This window comes from Ips typographus, linkage group LG2 (genome assembly GCF_016097725.1).
Source record: "Ips typographus isolate SLU linkage group LG2, UJ_Ityp_2.0, whole genome shotgun sequence".
Taxonomy (NCBI): domain Eukaryota; kingdom Metazoa; phylum Arthropoda; class Insecta; order Coleoptera; family Curculionidae; genus Ips; species Ips typographus.
The window spans coordinates 14,785,394-14,801,275 of record NC_138423.1 but is presented as its reverse complement, the minus strand read 5'-3'; the positions used below and the strand labels follow the sequence as shown (position 1 = coordinate 14,801,275).

The 15,882-nt window shown below is 35.8% G+C and overlaps 2 protein-coding genes across 2 annotated transcripts; one reads left to right on the top strand and one right to left on the bottom strand.

Moving 5' to 3' along the window:
- Positions 1 to 4,908, top strand: LOC145724623 (uncharacterized). Its single transcript, XM_081972980.1, has 7 exons — positions 1 to 113; positions 167 to 211; positions 270 to 1,283; positions 3,436 to 3,504; positions 3,565 to 3,627; positions 3,683 to 3,727; positions 3,783 to 4,908. Exons 1-7 carry the CDS (start codon positions 65 to 67, stop codon positions 4,859 to 4,861), a joined length of 2,364 nt encoding a protein of 787 aa, XP_081829106.1. The 5' UTR covers positions 1 to 64; the 3' UTR covers positions 4,862 to 4,908.
- A 1,110-nt stretch (positions 4,909 to 6,018) lies between these two features.
- LOC145723972 (uncharacterized) lies at positions 6,019 to 7,018 on the bottom strand. The gene is made up of 3 exons (XM_081972018.1): positions 6,906 to 7,018; positions 6,803 to 6,850; positions 6,019 to 6,749 (listed from the first exon to the last, which is right to left on the bottom strand). Exons 1-3 carry the CDS (start codon positions 6,952 to 6,954, stop codon positions 6,097 to 6,099), a joined length of 750 nt encoding a protein of 249 aa, XP_081828144.1. The 5' UTR covers positions 6,955 to 7,018; the 3' UTR covers positions 6,019 to 6,096.
- Between the last annotated feature and the right edge of the window lie 8,864 nt (positions 7,019 to 15,882).

Here is a 15,882-nt window from a genome sequence, read left to right as displayed (position 1 = left end):
TTCAAGCTTCGTGATGTGGCCAATTACATTTTTTAACTACTTAATTTAGAAACTTTCCATTACGATGAAAATAATTGTATTTATTAGTTGTATTATTGGTTTAACACATTCTTGTAAGTTTTATCTTAAATCTGTGTTCCACTGTAAAAACATTTTAGTGTTTCAGATGTGGTACCACATTATGCATTACTAGATACGTATGAACCAGTGCGTAAGTGTTGCAACATCGCTGTTACATAGAGTTTGAGGTTAATTCGAACTAATTTCAGCTCAAAATTGTCCAAAAGTTGATGGAGACGATTCAGTCTATTTTGCGGCTGTAGACTGCACTAAATTCTGGGAATGTTCGGATGGAACGCCTTATCTGTTCAGTTGTCCTGCTACTTTAGAGTTTGACCCTGTCAATGACGTGTGCATAGACCCAACAGTTGCTGGATGTACTGGTCAAGGATGGTCTACTACCAACGCACCAGATATCTCTACCATTACTACTACTACTTCACCGTCTACAACGTCTATTCCAACGACTGAAACAACCACTACAACAACAACAGAACAAACTACGATAACAACTGAAACAACAACAACAACTGAACCGACAACGACTGAAAGAACTACAACCGAAGAAACAACTACACCTACTACAACAACGCCTGTAGCAACAACAACACCTACTACAACAACTGAACCGACAACGACTGAAACAACTACAACACCTACTACAACTACAACCGAAGAAACAACTACACCTACTACAACAACGACTGTAGCAACAACAACACCTACTACAACTACAACTGAAGCAACAACGACACCTACTACAACAACTGAACAAATAACACGTTCTACTACAACAGAAGCAACTACTACAGAACCTTCTACTACGACTACTACTACTAAAGCTACAACTACAAAACAACCGACAACAACCGTGACTACGACTACTCAAGGTAATAACGATGATGATGATGATGATGATGATGATGATGATGATGATGATGATGATGACGATGACGATGACGATGACGATGACGATGACGATAATGATGACGATGACGATGATGATGACGACGACGACGACAAAAAACATCATCATCATCATCATGACGATGACGATGACGACGACGACGACGACGATGACGATGACGACGACGACGACGATGACGATGACGATGACGATGACGATGACGATGACGATGACGATGACGATGACGATGACGATGACGATGATGACAAAAAACATCATCATCATCATCATGACGATGATGATGATGATGATGATTAATTCATAACAAATAGCAATTCAAGGATTTCATTTACAGTTTACTAACATTAATTTATAAATAAATGAAGAAAATTTAGTAAGAGCTCAAACATACACGCGACTAGATTTTGTTTTCTTTTTCCTTGTCAACCATTCCATCCTCCTGTCAAGGATAACGATGCAATACATTTTTAATAATAATCTGTAAGTAAAATGTGATCATTTCGTAACCCCTAGTAGAACTGGATTCGTACAAAAACGCCGATATGTGCCTTCCATTTTAAGAACGAGCAACAGATCGAATGGAAGAGAGTACTATTGGAGCACTACCCTAACCCTAAATACCTGGGCGTAACGCTGGACAGGGCCTTAAAGGCCAAGCCAATTAGAGCTTGTTAGGGCCACGGACAAGCTCAAAGGTTCTCAAAATCTCAGCAGTCGCCCTTTGCCACTTCACCAGCAAGTTTGCATGCCCGGTTTAGTATAATGTCGCCTTCAACGAGACAAGCAGAATTATAACCGGATGATTGTGCCATCCCTAGAAAAAGCTGCACTCAAAGAACGATCCAAAGCAGCAGTATCTGAATTCCACCCACTCACAATAAGAAGTCTCCAACTGGCCCACCAGGGACTAAAATCAAGACAAAGCTTCCTCAGATCGATAGAAGATTACTAATCTAAAACCAGAGTGGACCTTTGGAGGTAGACCTCAAACCAACATTGGATGAAACCAAAAAATGAAGATCTGTTTTATCGAATTTTGAAAAGGCTTCACCAACGTAAAGCACGGAAAACTTGTGGAACTTCTTAAAACTACAGGTCTAGACTCTAAAGATATTAGAATTAAAACAAGTCTATTATACTTGGGATCAATCTCCAAAGATAAAGGTAGCTGGGGAATTATCGGAAGACATTCAAATTAAAAAAGGAGTCCGTCAAGATCTTCAGAGTTTATTACAGAAGAATCTCAAAAACAAAGTGGATGTGCATTAGCAAACAACGAATACCAATACGTTGAAAAATACACATATTTAGGAACAATTGTTCATAGTAAATGGGACATGACCATAGAAATCAAATCTAGGATTGAGAGGGCAAGATCAAATGCTACATATTTACAGTCTTGCTATACGGAGTAGAAGCATTTGAAGTGTGGATATATCGGCGTGTTCTCCGAATATTCTGTATGGATCACGTCACAAACGAAGAAGTACTCGGAAGAATCGGCAAACAGCAAGAAGTCACAATTATGGTAAATAAAATTAAACTGGAATACTTTGGTCATCTGATGAGGAGACATGACAAATATTGCCTTCAGCCGCTTATCCTTCAGGACAAAGTGGACGAAAGAGTTCGAATCGCCATATTAATAGCCAACGTCCAAAAGGGATAAGGCAATTGAAGAAGAAGAAGAAATGAAGAACTAGCACCAGTAAGCGGTGAAAACTGTCCTAAATAAGTGGGGTTACCCTGTGGACTCCAACCTCTGCGATTGTAGAGAACTAGAAAAAAGTACCATGTCAGCAGTAAAATTAGTGCTAACCAAGTTGCTCAAAAAAGATTATCTTTGCTGAACAAACAAAACAAGGTACTGATCCTATTCGAGGTTGCCGCGACCATCAAAAGCCGCCTTTTAACAATATCTAACCCGCACTATTAATCAAATATTAAGCGTGATTGTAAGTAGGAAGTGATGTGAACATACATAGTGGCAACGACGCAGATTTCACCGCGAATTGAATTTATATAAAGTCACGTGTGTTCACTTATAAATTGTCGAGAGGTTTCTGAAAAAAACAAACTCAAGAAAGTAGAGATTTTAGTGCTAGCCATCAAGATGACTAACTTTGTGATAGCAATCCAGGGTTGTAAAACATTCAGGAAGTAATATAAAAATAGTGTGAACTTCGTATGTGAAGGTAAAGAACAAATTCCATAAAAGAAAGAGCACCAGTAAAAGATAAAGCATTAGTAACATTACACATTAAAGATGCCAAGTTGTTTTAGTTCAAGTCAGCTATTTCGTCACAATGATAATACTTTTCATCAGCTTTTATCATATCAATATGAACTAAGTGTCTTTTGTCAGATGGCTATGATACGATAGCGTTTTTTTCGAAAATTATCCTGAATAATGGTGACGTTTCATGAAACCTGTTATATTTTTCACTTTTACCCTCACTCGAGACTCGATAACATTGATAGCAATATTCTTTTAAAACTATCCTATATATACAGCGGTATGTGTCAATGAAGTCCTAGTGGGGTCACTTAGATATCTAAAAAATTACGTTTTGTAGGTTTATTTATTATGATGCAAAAAGGTATAATTTTTGGTTTGGTTATTTGTTTGTCACATTCATGTAAGTATTCAACATGAGTCTATCCAAGCGAGTATTTATATTTATAATTTTGTAGATGTAATACTGCAAGATGCTCTACTAGACACGACTGAACCAGTGCGTAAGTGTTCTTCAAGTGTATTCTAGATTTTGCTTTCTATTTCAACGAATTTTAGCTCAAGATTGTCCAAAAGAAGATGGCGCAGATGTAACTTATTATGCAGCTGTAAACTGTAGCCAATTTTGGGAATGTTCCGCTGGAACCCCTTACTTGTTCACTTGTCCTGCTACTTTAGAATTTGACCCTGTCAATCACGTGTGCGTAGATCCAACCCTTGCTGATTGTACTGGTCGAGGATGGTCGACTACCGAGGCACCAGACACAACTTCAACAGAATCACTTACTACAACAACTGGAGAAACAGCGACTACTGAAGAAATTACAACACCAATACTTACGACAACAAACACTGAGGCAACGACAATCACAGAAACAACGACAACCACATCTACGACGACCACAACTGAAGAAAATACCACACCTACTACAACAACAACTGAAGAAACAACAACTGAAGAAACAACAACACCTACGACCACTACAACTGAACAAACGACAACACCTACTACAGCACCAGACACAACTTCAACCGAATCACTTACTACAACAACTGGAGAAACAACGACTACTGAAGAAATTACAACACCAACACTTACGACATCAAGCACTGAGGCAACGACAATCACAGAAACAACGACAACCGCAGAAACAACCACAGCTACGACGACCACAACTGAAGAAAATACCACACCTACTACAACAACAACTGAAGAAACAACAACACCTACGACCACTACAACTGAACAAGCGACAACACCCACTACAACAACTGAAGAGGTGACAACACCTACCACAACAACTGAAGAAACTACTCTTACCACTACTACAGCATCTACAACTACTGAAAGGCTTACAACAACCGTGCCTACAACTAGTCCAGACAATGACGATGGTGGAGACGGTGGGGACGATGATGAGGATCATCATGATGATGGTGGTGATGAGGATCCTGGTAATGATGGTGGTGATGAGGATCATCATGATGATGGTGGTGACGAGGATCATGAAAATGATGGTGGAGATGAGAATCATCGTGATGATGAGGGTGGTGATGAAGATCATGAAGACCATGAAGACCATGAAGATCATGAACAACACGAAGATCATAATGATCATGAACACCACGAGCCTTAATTTAGTTATTATATAACATAAGTAATAAATAACACTTTCACTAGAAATCAATTGTATTAATCCAACTTACTGACCTTGCAAATGATTAATAATCAATTGTTTCATTTTTTAAATGATAAAAACATATTTTCGGTTCAAGTGTACTAAATGCTTGAAAAAAGCTTTTCTCTTAATAAAAAAAAATTATAAAACATCATTTCTGGGTTAGATGTACTAAATGTTGGAAACAAGTTTTTCCGGCTGTCAAAAAAACTGTCAAATTGAGCCGGATTTGATGGGATTTCTTTGAAGGTTGTTTCTGCGCTGCCTGACAATGTTTTATCTGTTCTCGCCGATTCAAACAGCGCATCCTTTTCTAAAACAGTTTTTCCATCATGTCTTAAGAGGGGTCAGGTTATTCCTCTTTACAGGTCCGGTGACTGCTCCTGCCCGGCTAATTATCGACCGATTGTCCTGCTTCCGGCACTGTCTAAGGTGCTGGAAAAGCTGGTCCAGAGACGGATGATGTCGTTTCTGGAGCGTCATGAGCTTCTCAGCCCATCTCAGTTTGGCTTCCGGCCAGCGATGGGCACGAATGATGATGTGTTGATGTTTTGTTCTTTTCTTCAGGATCTGTATGGTCGCATGAACTCCGGCGATATTTCGGCCGCGGTATTTTGCGACTTGTCGAAGGCGTTCGACTGCGTAGACCACCAGATCTTGCTTTGGAGGCTTGAAGATTATGGCTTCCGAGCCGCTTCCTTGTTGTGGTTTCGGTCTTTCATGTCCGGCCGGAGCCAGGAGGTCTTCATCGGGGGCCATGGTTCTGGAGAGTTAATGTTAACTTCGGGTGTCCCTCAGGGCTCTGTTCTTGGACCTTTCCTGTTCTTGATATACATCAATGATATTGTTTCGCTCCCTATTAACGGACAATTCACTGTTTTCGCTGATGACGCGACCATTCTTTGGAGCGGCAAGAGCGCCGATTCATTGACTGCCACTATTGATGGTGACCTCTCCATAATCAAACATTGGTGCAATTCCAACTTACTGTCATTAAATATCAGAGATAACTTTGACACCTGTATCTTCGTTATTGTTCATATTTCGAAAAAACGTCAAAGAAAAAAAAAACTTATTTTTTGAAGCCCTATTCGCAGGTGAAAGAAAGCACCAACTTTCGAATCACCCTGTATATTAGGATAATAAATTATTATTAATAAATACTACATTTATGTCACTTAAAAATAAATGTTCTAATCATCATCGTCGTCGTCGTCGTCGTCGTCGCTATCGTCATCATCGTCGTCATCGTCGTCATCGTCATCATCATCGTCGTCATCATCGTCGTCATCGTCGTCATCGTCATCATCATCGTCGTCATCATCATCATCATCGTCGTCATCGTCATCATCATCGTCGTCGTCATCATCATCATTATCGCCCCTTACAGTAGTTGTAGGTTCTTCAGTAGTTGTGGGTTCCTCGGTAGTAGTAGGTTCTTCAGTAGTTGTGGGTTCCTCGGTAGTAGTAGGTTCTTCAGTAGTTGTGGGCTTTTCTGTGGTAGTTGTGGGTTCCTCGGTAGTAGTAGGTTTTTCAGTAGTGGTTGGTGCCTCAGTAGTAGTAGGTTTTTCAGTAGTTGTAGGCGCTTCTGTTGTGGTCGTTGTTGTACTTGCAGTAGTAGTGCTTTCAGGAGTTGACGTTTCCGGAGCTCTGGTAGTCGACCATCCTTCACCAGTACAACCAGCAAGTTCCGGATCTCTACATACATAATTGTTAGGATCAAACTCCAAACTGGTTGGACAGTCGAACAAATAAGGCGTTCCATCGGAACATTGCCAGAATTTGGAACAGTTTACAGCTGGATAGTAGGTTGGCGCATCTCCGTCAAATCTTGGACAGTCTTGAGCTGAAATCACGCACAATTATCACCAGTTTATGCTACACAGTTGCCGTACTTACGCACTGGTTCATACACGTCTTGTATAGCAGCATATTGCGGAAGAATATCTAGAAAAAACCTAGATAGGGTTGTCCAGTTTTGCACTTTCTACGAAATACTTACAACAAGATGCCAAACCAATGGCGAGAGCGAAAATAATTTTTTTAATCATACTGGGTGGCTGCCAATATAAGCTTTTTAAAAATTGAAGTGTCTGAACTTGAACTCCTGGGGATCTTTATATAAGATACTCTCAGCGTTATCAGAATCCTTAACATTTTTGTTTGAAGTGATTGAAAGAAAACAACAGTTAGGTGACTATAAGTAAAGTATGTTCCACAATACAAAACTATTAATTTGTTTGGTCAAATTACAACTTAACAAAAATTAACTTAACATAGCATCAGATTACAAGTAATAACATGTTTTACTGTTTCTATGTGCTGTCTAACGGAACTAACGGATTGACCGATTTTTCTGTAACACTCTGTAGTTTGAATATATTTTTACTACGTTTCTAGGCAAATTAAAGGAGTTTTAAAAAAATAGCCCAAAATTTAAATTTGTTATGGTTTCATGCTAATTTTCAAGTCGTTTTTAAGTCGGTTTTGAAACCAGTTAAAGCTTCTGTCATCTAGTGTCATTTAAAAAAACATTTGAAGCTCGGTTGTTAATTGTTGCTTTTTAAAACTAATTTACTACTTTATTAGTAACAAATAAAAAAGCCAATTATTAACAAATTTAAAACTGTTAAACTAAAAATCAAGGGCAAATGTAAATGTAAAAAAAATTGGTAAATTGAGTCAATTATGATGTGATTTACCAGACTTCAAAATTGTTTTCATTATTAAGGTGTGTAGTTCAATCTCAATACGATTTAAACAATTGACTTAAGGTAAAATAAGATTGAAAGTACTTAGCTTTACATAGCAAATTTAAAACTCAAATTTTTTGAGACCGATAATTTACATTAAACAAAGTAATTTTTTTAAAGATTTTATTGTTTCTAAACAATCCTGAAACCGGTCCTGTGCTATAGTGCTAACTGCTTGTAACCTGGAACGTACTATACCAACATAACTGAAACATTTTGTAACGTTTAGCTTAAAAATATAGATCTGAGATTTGATGCGGAAAAGTTTTGTTTTTGATACTAATATGAAGGCACTTAAAAAGTTAAGACGTCAGCAGACATGAAAAGTCAAAGTTTAATTAAATTTTTTAAATACCTGCTTTAGAGAGCGAGTTATTAATAGTAATTTTAATTTCAATCCGGATCTTAAATTTTTTGATTGTGGTTTAATGATATAAATATTTACTTACGCTTACATAACGCGGATTAAATAAATTGTAGGTACTGATGAACTTCAATTGGGATTTTAAATTTTAAAGTACAATTTTCTAGAAAATTAGTGACTTTTTGGTTAACATTTGTGAATTTTGAGTGTTTTTCTTATATTAATATATAAAATGTACAGGGTGCCACACATTTTTGTGTAAGTATGGCAGACTCCTTTCAACAATTTCTGTTACATCCGGGGATTTTTTTTCTTCATTTATTTGATGAGAGAACTGAAAATAAATGGCTTTACCGTTACCACTTTTGATATGTTTCAGGTTTGCAAATTTTCCGGAAACAAATTCTCTTTTCATTGTTGATGAGCTAAATCAAAGTATCGTAGGTAGTAGTTGAAGAATATGCCAAGAGGCTATTTCTGAAGATAGACACAGAAAATCAAATTTTAAGGAACAATCACACACTTTTTTAATTGTAATCTAATTTTTAAACATATAAACAAGTGTTAAAGATTAATTAATTTTATTTACAACGACAATAGTACTTTCAACGTCTTTTTTACTTATTGTAATTTAACTTTCTTGAGAATATACCAGAAGATTTCCCCTCGGCACTTTTTCATTTTAAAAGTCTAGTTTCAGTAATCTATCGATTGAAAAAAATGTCAATTTAATTTGTCAAAAGTTTACTTAAAAATACGAATTTCAATAATCTACTCAATTTACAAATGTCATTTTACTAGTCTGAATTTAATATAGTCTGTTCAGCGACTTCTGACTGTTGCGTAATATTGATTGATTGTCAAAATGATTATAGTTTTAGGTTAGTTAACTTAAGGCAGGGAATACAATAAATTGTATAGTATATAACCAACCAATCAAAGTTCATGTGCAAAATGTCACAGTCAAATGAATAGTTAGCCTAGGGTGCCTTTAAATATGTCGGTGAAAATGGTCTTTAGAATACTTGTATATGCCTCTGGTACATTTCAACAGGACTCTAGAGGCCTCTGGCAATTTTAAACAGTTCTTATACAAGATTTACAACACTTTAGAAGCCTGTGGCACATTTTAGAGGGTTGTCAGTAGCACTGGCACTTTCTTAATGAATCTAGAAGTGTTTGACAATTTAAAACAATTTTTGAAGAGTTTATGATACTTGTAGATGCCTTTTGGCACTTTTTAGAAATTTGTCAGTAGCACTTAGAGGTCATTGGCATATTCAAAATGGTTCTAGAGGTCTCTGAAAATTTAAAACAAGTCTGGGAAGGTAACAATGAATCGGTTGACGTTTTGCCCACCGTTCTTTTAGGGCTCAGAACCAGTTTCGAATCTAAAACGCACAGCTGCGGAGATGGTGTATGGGACTACGTTACGACTTCCTAGAGAGTTCTTCACAGATGTCGATATGCTCCCTGATCCTCAACCTTTTCTTGAAAAGTTTAGACAACAGATGCAATTAATTCGTTCAATTCCTGCCGCTCATCATCATAAGAAAGCCGCTTTTGTTCACTTGTTCTCATGTTTTTCTTAGAGTTGATGCCGTGAAGAAACCTTTCCAACCACCATATGAAGGCCCCTACGAAGTTCTTGAACGTATTTCCGACGTGATTTTCAAGATCGGCGAAGCCGTGACAGTCTCAACGGAGCGGCTTAAGCCAGCCTTCATGGAGCGATGTCCAGTCCAAGAACAGTTTCAAGATGGTTCAGGCAGACCTTCAACTTCAGCAGCACCCCTACGCATCTACTCCCGGAAGAAGAAGGTCCGTTTCAGCGACCAGGCAGGTTGAGCTGGACTATGGCCCAGTCACTTGGGGGGGGGGAGTACCTTTGGCGGTCACTATGCCTTTCCCTGACCACCTGGGGCCAACCTTGTTTACCTAAAGTTCCACGGCACGACAGACTTTGATTTAGTAACGTGTTCTGCAACCGTTTGGTAATTGTTATTATTGACTGTCAGTTAGAGGCTGGAGCGTTGATCAGATAGTCAAAAAATTATATTCATTTTAATAAATACGTTCATTTATTAAAAGTATTTTTGTTACATTTCTGCCTCCCTTTATTTGTGGATATTAATACCCACAAATGTTCGTGTTCGGTAAATTATCGAATAAAGATAAAGAAAAGGCGTTAGACCGATTTTTTCATTTTTTTACTACACCTTAGTCACACCCTGTATATTCGAATCCGTGACAACTTTCTAAATAGCTATTTATGTAACCAGTTACGAAAAGTTCGATTTTGTGTAACGAATGAATGTTTGTAGGGCGAGCGCAGCGAGGTCCTACAATTTGAATGAGTTACAAAATAAGACATTTTCGAAACGTGTTGCATACATAATTTTTTCTAATTTTGACCAAAAAGCTGTTAAAACCATCTTTTAAAGTGATTTAACACAAATATTCACTTTCATAGCACCTTGTATAAACTGTGACAACGACATGTTATGATGGATGTCGCTCATATGTTTCTACGGAAATGCATAAAAACAGGGAGTGATGAAATGAACTTTTCATAACCAGTTACATAAAGTGATACTTTTCGTAACTAGTTACGAAAAGTAAAACGTTTCGTCACTCTAATCAGTTTTGAAAAGTGTCACTTTATATGCCAAAATTAGAAAAAGATTATTTATGTCATCAGAAAGAGAAGGAAAATACCTTTTAATCCTCAGAAAAATTTATTAAAATCGAGTCAATCAATTTGAAGAAACAGCCGCTCAAAAAAGACCTAAAATTTTGCTGTCCCATTCTTTTTGACGAGTAGTTTATTTTACAAAATTGCTCTACATACATTTTAAATTATCCGTAGAAGGTTATCAATCTACCAAAAAATGAGCTTTTTAAATAATATTTGTAAAATCTAAAATATTCTTCTCTCTCTAAATAGAATCGTGTTTAAAACAAGCACAGAGTTAATGATGGTGAGACTGAAAAAAGTTGCAGTATCAAAGTGTCAATTAAAATCTTTATAAATAATAAAATCATAATTTTTGTTTTTTCCGCAAAACAGTGATATGGTTTGGTTTTGACCAAACTATACCATTGCAAATCCACTAATCCTCCAATACCAATGAAATCAGAAAAAAAGCTGTAAAGGTTTACTCTAAGCTCTAAAGCTCTCACTCTCTATTCAAAAATGTCAAAATCTAATATGGCACCTCTAAGAAAAATGAAAGTCGATGTAGATAGTAGTTTGATATGATTTTTTTCTATACAGGGTGTCCCTAAAATGTGCGGGAAAAATGCTACCACAATGTTGCACTCTTAATTCGTAATTGTATCTTAGTTCAAAAGTGGCTGATGGAGAAGATGCTGGTTGTCAAAAGTGCACTTTAGTGTTAGTTTTTTTGGAAATATTTTTTTAACAATTAGACTCTGTATCTACTACACTATCCACTTTTGGACTAAAGTAAGTTAGATCATTACATATTTAAGGCTCAAGAATAAGGTTTTTTGATAATGACTTGCCGCTCGGTAGAGGGAGTTTCAAGTGTGGTGGGGTGCGCAAAGAAAGTTGCATTTACCAATTCTGTATCATGTTTGAAATATGATTAAATTCGCTATAAAATCACTCCTCATTCATTTAATTTTAACGTTTCGTTCACATGAGACAGTCACTCAAAGATGGAGTTTGCTAATGCTAAAGTTTGCGCTGTTTTGAAATTATTTTTCGTGAAGGGAGAAACCGCACACGATCTGTATCGAGAGACATAATAAAATTATGTTCAAAATGGCAACAAGTTATTGAACAAAACAGCGCATATTTGACCTAATTCCGTTAACTCTAAATATACCAAATGAATCTCATAATACACCATTTCTAACAGCAATTCAGAAAGAGTCAAGTGTAATTTAGAATAGTTAATTGTAATTTAAAAAATGTCAAGAGTAATTCAGAATAGGCAACTGTAATTCAGAAAGTATCAATTCTACCTGGATGCAATCTCTGTTTTAAAGATGGGAAGATATGGGAAACCATCTGCAGGATCTTGTGGTAGTATGTGATAATGCACCCTGTCACTCTACTTTAGAGGGTGTGTTTCACGGAACAGATGCTCCAATGCTAAACCCGGTCGAGACAATTTGGTCAAAAATAAAATCGTTTGTAAAAACAAGCTTAAGAATTCCCGATGTTATTTCTCCGGGAGTAGGTGAGCAAAGTCTTCTTTACCTGGAACGAACAATCAATGCGACCATTGAATCTGTTGTAGGAGGTGATTGTGGTAGAGCAGCTCAACATTTTACAACTTTTCATGAGGCTATTTTAAATATTGCTGATGTTGTTGTTGAAACCGAAATTGTGTTATTTTTTTCACAACATTCATTGTATTATAAAGTAGATTAATTTATTAAAGTGCCTTGGAGTTTCAGCTTTTGTAATTTTATCCACAGATAATGTATTTTATGGAATTGCCTTTGAATGTTCTGAATTTCATTTGATGCTTTCTGAATTGCAGTTTCTTATTCTGAATTACGCTTGACCTTTTCTGAATCTCACTTGGCCTTTTCTGAACTACATTTGGAAATGGTGTAGTAATTACCAAACAACCTTATACATTGTGGTAGCATTTTTTTGCACATTTTAGTGCCACCCTGTATGCATGTCACTATTCTTGTCCATCATTCCTTTCTTCTTTATGGTGATAGTTTAAATTTGCTGAATCTAACAGAAGTATTACGCAAAGATATATTACATTAACTTCTTCTCTTTTTCTAAATAATAAAGGGATTCCCTGTTGTATTTGAACAGATTACTTAACCTACATTGTACGCGTTCATCATGAAAGCGGATAGGTAATAATTGTAGCCTTCGATGAAGAAAAAGTAAGCCGTTCTTCTAATGATGGTCATTCGAAATAAATAAAATCAAAAGTTACGAAAATTTCGTGGTTCAACGAACATCGAGACGGCCAAATGCACTCGTTGGTATCTAGTAACGAACGTAACTTAACCACACGATGAATCTCGGAAAAGGTCATTATAAATCACCATTTTTAGTCCATCACATGATAGAACACGCTTTAAAGTTTAGCTGTAATTATAATACGGTTGTTGCGTATACCCACGTTTTCTATTAAATGGTTTAAATGTAATAGGAAACAAACTGGTTTTTCTTTCGTAATGTATGACAGACGCAGTGTTTTACTGCCATTTGCACTGTCGACTTTAAACTTGATTTAAACTCAGCTTAAAGACGACGGTGCAAATAATGATAAGTGTGCTAATCTAAATGACTTGCACTCTGCTTCAATCATCATCGCTGATTTGGTTTCCATGACTTTATTACTGTCACAAAAAAGTGCTATTAAAAGCCAAGCCAAACATTTCACAAACTCATTGTTTAACTACATTTCTAATGTCGTCTTTAAATCGTTTTTACGGGTAAAGTGCAGGTGGTGCTTCTGCTGATATAAGAAAGTCTATTGTAGAACTTTTAGTCAACAAATAAAAATCTTACTAGAAAAGTGTTTACCGCCCCAGCTTTACTATCTGATGCACATACAGAGTGTCTCACGACAAAAGCTGTTGATTGATATATCCAAAAAAAATATGTGGTTCAAGTTAAAAATCTGACCACCGATATAACCGGAAGTGCTAATTAAAAGAGCTTTTTCCTGCGACAATCACAAAAAAACACTAAAATTTGTGGAAATCTGATTTGATTGGATTTTCCATGAAACTCCAGTGCTCTTTAGATTGGTTTAACTTACACTAACTACCACATTTTCAAAGCACAACTTTGGTTGCAAACAATTTTCAACAAACTAAAATTTTAATATGAAAGTGTCTAGAAGTTGAATATATCACCTGGAGCATATTTAATATAAAAGTTGTAGTGTTTTTTGGTTAATTTTATTGGAAAATGCAACTAGAACAAACTAAAAGAATCAGTATTCTTCAAAAAACGTTTTAAGAGTCTCGAATTGTTGTGGCTGGCTTGTAGGAACTTCTTACAGCACAAGGGCATGCATAAACACCCCCAGCATAGAAAAAGAGACATATTAATGATTAGTAGTAATAGAATAATTTGTAAATTCTGAAGAAAAAATGGGACTGGGAAAAATGGTACAATGAGTGAAAGCTTCAATGTTACCGACAGAAAAGTGGTAAATAAGATTCAAAAAGTATTTATAAGGCAATCTGTCTAGTGTATTTACAGTACAAATTATTTGTTTTGAAGGTTTAAACTATAACTGTATAAACTTAACTGAAAACCTAGCTAAACCTAAACTAAGAAGAAAAAAATTGGGCTAAAACCCAGAACGTAACCAAACAAAAAACACTAACCTAACCTAAGCAGAAATAACGGCGTCTAAAATATAATTTAGTGTTTTGGCGCCATCTTTTCTCCTTTTTTTAATTACTTACTGAACAAATGGAGAAGAAAGAAGAAGAGAAGAATGGATGGTATTAAAAATATAAACCAGTGTTGTAGCGCCATTTATATTTTTTAATTACTGAAAAAATGGTGCCAAAACCGTATAACTAATATGTTTTGGCGGCATTTTACCTTCTTATTTTTAAATACTCAAAAAGGTGCCAAACCCCACACTAACCAAATACAAAAAACACTAACTAAAATAAGAAGAAAACATGGCTCCAAATAATATAGTTCAGTGTTTTGGCGCCATTTTTTAAATCATTTTTAATTACTGGAAAAATGTCGGCAAAACTTATAACTAGAGTCCTTAAAAAGCACAAAAATCGTGATAAAAAGCGCTTAAAAACCAAATCATTTTCTTTAAAAAAACATAAAAACGTTTTAAAAGAGCACAAAACTCGTTCAGAGATGCAAATTTATTTTTCAAAATGCTTTTGAAGCACGGAAGAATTTAGACTGTTTTGAAAACTTTCAAAAGTGTTTTGAACTACTTGAGAGCATTTGGAAGGTTTTTGGACTGTTTAAACAGCATATTTAAGGTTCTGGAATGCTTTAGAGGCATTTGGAATCTCTTACACGGTACACAACATTTTTTGGAAGCTTCTAAACTGCTTTAATATCTTCTGAGAGCTTCTAGGCTAGTTGAAAAGCATTTGGAATCTTTTATACTGTTCTAAATGATTTTGGATACTTCTAGACTGTTTTGAAAGACTTCCGACTGCTTTAGAAGCATACGGAAGCTTTTAGACTGCCTTGAAATTTTTTTAGAGCTACTAGACTAGTTAAAGATTATTTGGAAGGCTTTAGACATATTTGGGAGTTTCTGTAGTGTATTAAAACCTTTTTAGACTACTTTTGGAAGGTGTTTGGACAGTTTAAAAGCCTTGCAGGTTCTGGACTGTTTTGAAGACATTTGAAACCTTGTAGACGGTTTTAGAAACTTTTGGAAGCTGTTAAACTGCTTTAGAAGCATACGAAAGCTTTTGAGAGTTTCTAGATAAATTAAAAAGCATTTGGAAGCTTTTAGACTGTTCTAAAAGCTTTTAAAAGCTTCTAGGCTGCTTTATAAGCTTTGCAAGGCATTTTACAGGTTTTATAGTGTTTTTGAATGTTTTTAAATTTTTTTAGACCTCTTTTTTGAAGAAGAAATTTTTTGGTCAGTTTAAATTTGTAAATTGATACTTATACATTTTGCATTATGTTTTTGTCGTTCAGAAGCCTTCAATATAGCAATTTTTTGTCAAAGCAGTTATTAGTTTAGTTTATTTTTAAAAACTTGAAAAGCTCGTTTTGTAAGAAACTAGTTAAACTATACAAAAATAGTAGTAAATAAGCACAAAACGAAGAAAAAAGCCAAAAAAGCATCAACAAAACCTGTCATATGACGCGTTTTTGCATAAATCGTTCACATTAGATGTCC